Source organism: Sinocyclocheilus rhinocerous, unplaced genomic scaffold (assembly GCF_001515625.1).
Source record: "Sinocyclocheilus rhinocerous isolate Xijiao unplaced genomic scaffold, SAMN03320098_v1.1 scaffold3807, whole genome shotgun sequence".
Classification (NCBI taxonomy): Eukaryota; Metazoa; Chordata; class Actinopteri; order Cypriniformes; family Cyprinidae; genus Sinocyclocheilus; species Sinocyclocheilus rhinocerous.
In genome coordinates this window covers 721,344-730,049 of record NW_015660506.1, presented here as the reverse complement: position 1 = coordinate 730,049, position 8,706 = coordinate 721,344, and the positions used below count along the sequence as shown (strand labels likewise).

The 8,706-nt window shown below is 36.0% G+C and overlaps 1 protein-coding gene across 2 annotated transcripts; it reads left to right on the top strand.

Moving 5' to 3' along the window:
- The first annotated feature begins 657 nt into the window (after positions 1–657).
- Positions 658–5,689, top strand: LOC107725215 (methylmalonic aciduria and homocystinuria type D protein, mitochondrial-like). Of its 2 annotated transcripts, XM_016534402.1 has the most exons (9): positions 658–749; positions 1,973–2,011; positions 2,192–2,330; positions 2,535–2,701; positions 2,738–2,752; positions 3,492–3,600; positions 3,868–3,998; positions 4,552–4,638; positions 4,730–5,689. In XM_016534402.1, exons 2-9 carry the CDS (start codon positions 2,003–2,005, stop codon positions 4,922–4,924), a joined length of 852 nt encoding a protein of 283 aa, XP_016389888.1. In that variant the 5' UTR covers positions 658–749; positions 1,973–2,002; the 3' UTR covers positions 4,925–5,689. The 2 variants fall into 2 exon arrangements, with proteins under 2 accessions (XP_016389888.1, XP_016389887.1); XM_016534401.1 differs by having other exon boundaries at positions 2,535–2,752; positions 4,730–5,688.
- Positions 5,690–8,706: the final 3,017 nt, after the last annotated feature.

Genomic DNA, 8,706 nt, shown 5'->3' with positions numbered 1-8,706 from the left:
AAATATAAATTTATAATAGTTTCCTCAGCACACACACTTGCCATTAAAAGAACAAGACATCTTAGGACATCTTTTGTGCTTTTATCATGAGAAATAAGGCAGCCAAGTGGCCAAGTGCCACTAAAAGACCATTGGGGGAAAACCTGAAGCTACTGTAATTCCATTACACCCCACTGGAGTAAGTGCAGTGCAGCCATTTTCAACTGTGGCTTTGTTGAGGAGAAGCCCTTTAGCTTTAGTACAGCTTTAAGATGTTTAGTTGCCACATGCTCATTGATAGGACTGACAAACAGTGCCTGGAAATGCAATTCAGTGCTTCAGGGTGACCTGGAATGTCCTTTCGAGTTTCAGAAGAGCATGCAAGGCAGTGAAAGCCTTTATATGCCTCAACAAAAGCCTTCTGTCCTTTACAGAAATGGGGACTGTTGCTGTTTTAAATTTTGGTACATATCACATATATATATATATATATATATGTGTGTGTGTGTGTGTGTTTGCTTATATATGATTAAAGAGAGATATATGATTAAAGAGAGTGCATAGCTGTTTGTTAAATGCTTGTATGGAACCCAAGTCTTGAGTCCCAAGAAATGTTTTCTATGTTCTGCTGACACCTAGTGTATCTGAAAGGAATTTCACGGTTGTTCTTGTGTTTGTCCTTTACACGCTGCCGTTGTTACGTTATCAAACGGTTAAACAAGACTAGCTTTTAGCAAGCTAACAGCTAACATCAATCTCACAAAATTCAGGTAAGCACAAATAAATTGGTTACATTTGAATATCGTTACTGACGCAAATAGAGTAACGTACCAAATAATACGAAACACAGCAGATTTTCAGCATTTTTCGAGTGATTATTAAATGTAAGCTCAACTTAGTTTAGCCACTGGGCTAATGAGACATGCATAAATATTAAGAAATGTGTCATTAACTCCCACATGAAAAAATACTGTAGTAATTTATAGTAAATACTGTAGTGTTTTTGAACCATACTATAGTAAAGTGTATTTTACTGTATATATTGTAGTATTTACAACACTTTTTAATGAATGCTACAGCATACTGTAGTATTAACTATAGTGAACTGATCAATACTGTAGTATACTTTAGTTTTTAGTACAGTAAACTGTAGTGTATTGTAGTATAATATAAAATATAAACAGTACAGTATTGGGTAAAGTAATTTGTTTATATTACTATAGCTGTTATATTACCACAGCAACTATAGAATTACCACAACAAATTAATTCAAGTACTTTACTATAGTATGGTTCAAAAACACTATAGTATTTACTATAAATTACTATAGTATTTTTTCATGTGGGCTGCTTACTTATATTTCATCTGCTGTTACATGTTTCATTTTTAGACAGATGGTTTACTTTTGTATAGTAGTTATATTTATTTTTAGTATACCTTTAATGCTTTATTGTCCCTTTATGACCTTTATGCTTCTTTTGGTTAAAACAACAGACAGAAGCTGCTTTATTATACTACAACAAATTAATTCAAGTACTTTACTATAGTATGGTTCAAAAACACTATAGTATTTACTATAAATTACTATAGTATTTTTTCATGTAGGCTGCTTACTTATATTTCATCTGCTGTTACATGTGTTTCATTTTTAGACAGATGGTTTAGTTTTGTATAGTAGTTATATTTATTTTTAGTATACCTTTAATGCTTTATTGTCCCTTTATGACCTTTATGCTTCTTTTGGTTAAAACAACAGACAGAAGCTGCTTTATTACACCTTGCATGTTTCTAACAATCATGTCGTAATTGTTTAGTCCTCCGCAATAAAAGGAAATGTCTTGGAGTTTCTTTAGAGCTTTACTGGGCTCAACACATTTTTGCTATCATCCATGTTTTATCAGGTACCTAATAAACATCTGCATTTGTTGTGTAAATAGCAGTGTTTTTCTTTATTTCAATAAGTATAGTCGTGTGACTACTTTTTCCCACCCAGGTGAACTGTAAACAAGAGAAGCCCAACAGGATGACCAGTGTAAGTGTACTGTAAATCCCAGTTGTACTGTAATTGCTTTGTCTTATGCAAAGTGGATCTAAGTAAATGCAACACAATCTAACATCATATATGAAAAAGATTCTTGTTTACATCTTTTGCATTTTTCATGTTTACATCCACTTTATAAGCACTATGTATAACTGCTCGCTGTTTTGTCAGGTGCTCTGCTGCAGAGCTCGGCTGGTGACGTACCTGCCTGGGCTTCACATTCTAGTTCATCGTGTTGTTGGAGCCAGGACTTTCTCTGGGGCGTCCGGCTCAGATGAGCCACACCTGAACAACACAACCCCTGACACTGGTAAATGAGTGTATTCCTCTGTAGAAGACTAAATCAACTGTTAGCTTCCAGTAAAATAGTTCATAGCAATACCTTTACAAAATAGATTTGATTACAGGATATTTGACACACGGGCTAATAATAACATTTGCTCTTGTATTTCTAGCTGATTGTGTTTTTACAAGGTGTTTTCTAATGATCTGTGTTTGATATTTCTGTGAATAGCACAAAGGACAGTGTGGCCAGACGAGACCATGGGCCCATTCGGACCTCAGGATAAGCGTTTCCAGTTGCCGGGAAATGTGGGTTTTGACTGTCACTTGGAGGGTCCAGCGGAGCAGAGGACTACCCCAATCTACAGCGTGATGCCAGACGTGCTCACTGCTCAGTCCAGCAGTGAGAGGCACGACTTCATCCTGGCCCAGTTAATCAATGAGCTTCATGTATGATGCTTTCAGAACCATTTTAAATGACAGAATAAATAAATAAGTAGTAAAATAATAACTTTATTTTTGGTTGTGAAGCCATTAATGCTTTAAGATCATAATCTGATCCGATATTTACACGTGTCCTACTTCTTGCCTTATCGTTCCGCAGACGTTTTCCTCTTTTGTTTTTTATCCGCCATCTCTATCTCTCTTGCGCTCGGCTCGGCTAATGTCTGTCCCATGCACTGAAAGCTCTCTCCTCCACATCACGAGACAAGTAGACACGCCCCTTATTGCTGATTGACTACAAGTTTGTTTTGCTATTCGGCCCGAATCAGTTTTCTAAAGTGTTTTTGAAAAATCACATACCCTGCCTTTAACAACATGAATTTGAAAAACAAAAGTAAAGACTACAATCATTAATTAAGTTACTTATTTATTTATCTATTTATTTTTGCTCTTGCTTGCTCATAAGTGTTATCTCATAATAAATGTAAGCTCATAATATTTGTACTAAAATGTAAAATATCATGTGACGTAGTGGTGTTTTTCAGGTCTCTTTAATAAATATAACAAAACCGCAAAAGAATAAAAAGAACAGCATTTATTTGAAATTTTTGTAATAATGTAAAAGTGTCACTTTTATTAATTTAATGCATTCTTGCTGAAGAAAATATTATTATAGTATTCATTTCTTTAAAAAAAAGATCATACTAACCCCAAACGTTTCTCTGTTTCTCTATATGTTTTTTAGGAAAGTGATAAAGCATCCACAGAACAGAACGTGGATAAAGCAGAGCACTTTTTCGATCATTCCAGTGTGGAGTGTGCCATTCAGTCTTGCCCTGAATTGTTAAAGAAAGGTCTGTATGTTGCTGTTTTAGAGTATTTGAGTTGATCAGATTTAACATGGACTGAGGTTATTTGCAGTAGGGGTGAGCTCATTTGTAATGGGTCAATGTAAAATGTGGCCACAAGAGGGTAGCATTTCCATCTGTATTTTAGGCACTGAATGGTGTGGTTGTTCTTTATTCCAAAATGTAAAAATGTTATAGTATGTAATTGCTGTACATATATTTTTCTTTTTATATTCATTAATGTGTGCGTTCCCTGTTCATAATCTAATTCAGATTTTGAGTCCATGTTCCCCGAGGTCCCGTCGACTGGCATGATGGTGGTCACTGTGACTCAGAGAACACAGAACGACATGACGGCCTGGACTGAGCAAGTGGACCAGGAGAGAGAAGAGCTGCTTGCTAAAGTGAGTTGATCTAGTTGCTTTAATCTGTTTTGATTCTATAATATAATAATATTATTATAAACATTATGTATAATATAAAATATTATATTATTTCTGTACACACCATGCCAAACTGAAGCTGCTGTCACTTAGTATCAATGTAGCTCCTGATTAATTAATCATATTTTAGCCCTTGCCTATGGCTTTGCATTGTCCTTGGGCAAAGTTATGTAGCTTTAGTACAATAAAACTCCTTCAGAATGCGTGCGTACGAGAGGGAGAACTTTGTGACTCAGCAGTGCCTTCAGCGCTCTGTGTTATTTACTGTCTGCTTCACATCACTGTGGAGTTCCTGTCTAATTGGCGTGGAGCCATGCTGTAGGAATGCTGCAGGCACTGTATTATTCTCATGCTGCTGTTTGTTTGTGAGCCGCTGCATTCAGAGGAAAGATTTATAACTAAGCATGTGCCAAAACAGTGTAAGCAAAACTGAATGGAAGCTCCATGGTTAAAGCTATTCATTACAGATGAATGGTGAATGAATGGTGAGAGTTGATAATTGTGTTGTATGCAGTTTGTTGAAGGTGCAAAGGAGATATGTCATGCTCTCCGAACAGAAGGATTCTGGGCTGATTTCATAGACCCATCATCTGGACTTGCAGTAAGTCTTATAAATGTCTACTAAACTTTTGATGCAATCTGAAAACTTTTCTTAATCTCTCTGTATTTGTATTGCATTTCTCTCTCCTCAGTTCTTCGGTTCATACACAAACAACACGCTCTTTGAAACGGATGAAAGGTATCGCCATTTAGGTTTTCAGATCGAGGACCTGGGCTGTTGTAAAGTGATTCGGCACGTAATGTGGGGGACGCATGTTTTTGTGGGCACACTTTTCACCACAGCGCCACCCAACAGCCAGATCATGAAGAAGCTACAAGGAAACTAAAGTTAATTAGTTAAAGATGCTGAGTCATCATGGGAACACTATTAATATCAAAACCAAACCTCAGCTTTGAGATGATTAGTACAATCAAAAACACATTTACATCCCATTATGCACTTAATGAAGGTGCCCGATGGCTGCTGCTGGAAATGTGTGTTTATTTTTGTAGATCAAAAAGCACTTTTGGTGTGACTTTTATTTTGGGTGCGTGTGCTACAGAGGGAAGTTCTGTGTCACATGTCCAGCATCTTTCAGTCTCTCTCTTCCTCTATGTTGCCTTTCTTGTACAACAGACCTCAAAGAAACTAAAATGTGACAGCTAAAAATATTTCCACAACATTGCTCCATCCAAATGGTCATTTTTTTGTCCATACATTATATTTAAAAAGTTTTAGTCGCGATTAAGAGCTTTCAGTTTAATTCAGTATTGTCAGCTTTCTTCATTGCTCCATGATAGGCACAATAAATAATTAATGAGTATCACTGGCTGTAATGTTGGTTTATTGTTTGTGCGAACAGTTTGGAAAAACCATCCATTAATCTAAATGGTTGAGCTACCAAGATATAAGGCCTTAATGACTCAGTAGTGACATGCATTTCAAGTGAGTAGACTTGGTAAATGTAACTAGAGTTAGACTGATAATTGGTTTGACAGAGATTTTTTTTTTCATACTCTTGTTGGTTCTTCAACATCAGGTGCTTTTCATAAATGGCATAATTTGGTGAGTCTGTAAGCACATTATTATTAGGCAATATTTGATCAAAAATACAGTAAATAATAAATAGTAGTGTCAATAAAAAAAACATACACAAAGTTCATTGATTTTAGCCGGTCTCTAACCTAAATGGTGGATTTTTTTGTCCTTATTAGCCTGAAGCGATCAAAGCTGGCATCTGCTGAGGTCAGTGTCTCAAGGGTGTCATTAGAATTCATTCAAACGCACAATAGATGGACTATAATCATTCTCTTTTAAACTCTGACACTACCATTAGTTTAGACTCGCCATTAGCACATGCCTGTCAGTCAATTGTGCTTTTGAATCATGTGGCCCTTAACAGCTGATCTCTCCTTGATGGAAAGTCCCACAAATATTCTCTAAAAGCTATAAAGAGTTTATTTATTTAAATATTTTGCATTATATCAGATATGATCATTTGCTTACATTGTTTTTCAGTCCTTCATAGAAAATTTGTAGATTGCAAACAAATTTATTGTGAGTGCATTGAATCAGTATATACTGTACTATGGTTTTGTTTCCGTGGTAACCAGCATCTGAAGATCTCATTTAAGATATTTAACAAAAATAACTTGTCATTATGTGTGGGGTAATCAAAGTGTGCGGTTGATCAAAGACGGGCTGTGTGTGGATGGTGAAACATGTTTTCGAGACAGCAGTCATCACCCCATGCCTGTCTGATTGACACGGCTATCAATTAGATGTAATTGTCCTGCTAAAACTTGGTTCCTCTACTTTGTTTGGTGGAAAGTTCAGTCTTAACTGTTTCACTGAATTCAAACTGTCAACTCATTAACAATATGATTATATTGTCAACTGGTCCTTTTATCATTCTGAAGGAACAAAGTGTTCACATATTGTTTCAAAATGGCAGAGTATTGTTTCATATGTATTTATAGTGCAAAACAAAAAAACTTCATTTTTTTTAGTTGACATATACTGACCTGTTGACCAAAAAATTGTTAATCAAATTTACACCAGACAAACAATGTTGTTAAAAGTCTCTGATCTGTCTCACAGCTTTTCCTTTACTGTTACTGCTAAATGTGTTGTACTGTTGAACTCTTATTCTAGTAATATGCCCTACATTTTACTAGGCTTCAGCTAATTGTTGAGGTAACAAAATAAGCAGCATTCACACTAAACTTTTTTGAGTGGGGTAAAATAAATAATATTAAATACATTTATTGACAAAATCAAATCAAATAAATATTTTCTTGTGACATAAATATGTAATATTTATAAACTTTATGTTTGACTAAAGCATTTGCAGTGGTGGAATAATTCAAATCACAGGAGAAAGTCAGGATCATACATTTTTAATTGGGGTTAGATATCTAGGTCAGACAGCCATCTTGTTGCTTTTCATGAGAAATAAATTATTCAAACAAACCCCCACCCACCCGACCCCACATCCTCTAAAAACTGAGTTTTTAAAGAAATGGTATTAGGTTTATAGATCTGCATATTTGATATATGTCCTGTTAGATCTGGAAGATAAATCCTTGATTTTTAAGAAATATGTTAACAGGAATTTTTATTAAATACATACATGCATGCATTAGTAATAACAACAACTATAACAACAATAGTTGCCAGATGTTTAATGGAAGTAGGAATTCCCACCCAGTAACTAGAATGATTACCCATATTTTTTGAGTAATGTTGAAAATTTTTTGAGACATAAGTGACAAGGAAGGAATAAACTATTTGAGTCCATGTTCACACAAGAACTGAAAGTATTTCCGCATAAATGTAAAACAGTGTGAGTTGGGTGGGGGGCACAGAGCACTTCTGTCTCCTGTTAGTAAAGTGACAGTCAGCGCCAGGTCTGCAAAGCAAGGGAAAACCTGGTGTCAGAGGTCTGTTCAGACAATGGAACGTTCACTCGTTATCTGCCAACACTTTCCTGTTTTTAGAAAGCAGCTAAGATTTACATTGGCTTGGCCATGTAGAGATCCGAACCGTCATGCACACCATTAAAGGTATTTCTCTGCACTGGGCAAACAATGGAAGGTATTTTAGCACCGTATCTCTTGTGGTCATTAACTTTTTGAAAATGTGTGTTTTTTTTTGTGTTGCCAAGATCAAGTTTTGTTGACTCAGAAGCTCAGAGTCTGTGTATTTGGACTCATGGAGAGCATGAAGCCAACAGCAGCTGGTGTAATGCCAGACATAATGTGACCTGTGTATACTTGTTCATTCAGCACTGTGTATTCTTACTCTTGGACTCATGGAGAGCATGAAGCCAACAGCAGCTGGTGTAATGCTAGACATAATGTGACCTGTGTATACTTGTTCATTCAGCACTGTGTATTCTTACTCATAACCCTTTTGGGGTTTTCTCTGCTGGAATTTCATTGAATTCGACTCAGATTAGAGTTTAATGAATTAGACAACTCAGACAGAATGAGTGAGAGCTGCAGCTATGCACACACACAAAACAACTGGATCTTCAGAAACAACTTTATTAGACTCGGCAAACCAACCCGATCTCATGAAAGTGCGTATAAATAGTACACCAAATAAAAACGAAACCTCGTGCTATTGATACGCAAAAATGGACTTTGGCGTGTATATGCTACACGATGGGTAGGTTTAGGGTTGTGGGGTAGATGCGTATCATATGTAGGCCTACGCGAGGTCATATGCACACCAACAAATTTCGTATCATATGCACGTGAAAACTGCGTATTATATGCACGCCAAACACATGCGTATCATATGAACGCCAAAGTCCATTTTTGCGTATCAATACCACGAGTTTTCGTTTTTATTTGGTGTACTATTTATACGCATTTTCATGAGACCGGGCTCCAAACATGATGGTGATCACTGATAATTAGGCTCGTATGCTAATACTTTTTTAGAGCAAATAATTCAGTAATTATATTTTAAATATTCTGTTATATGCTGTAAAAATGTAATGTTTTTCTTTTAAATCTGTCCTTTTATTTCTGCCTTGCTCACTCTTTTTGTCTGTGCCTCTTGCATTGCTGTACAAATGCAGGTTTTTTTGTTAGAATTTCAGAACACCAGAAGCTATTT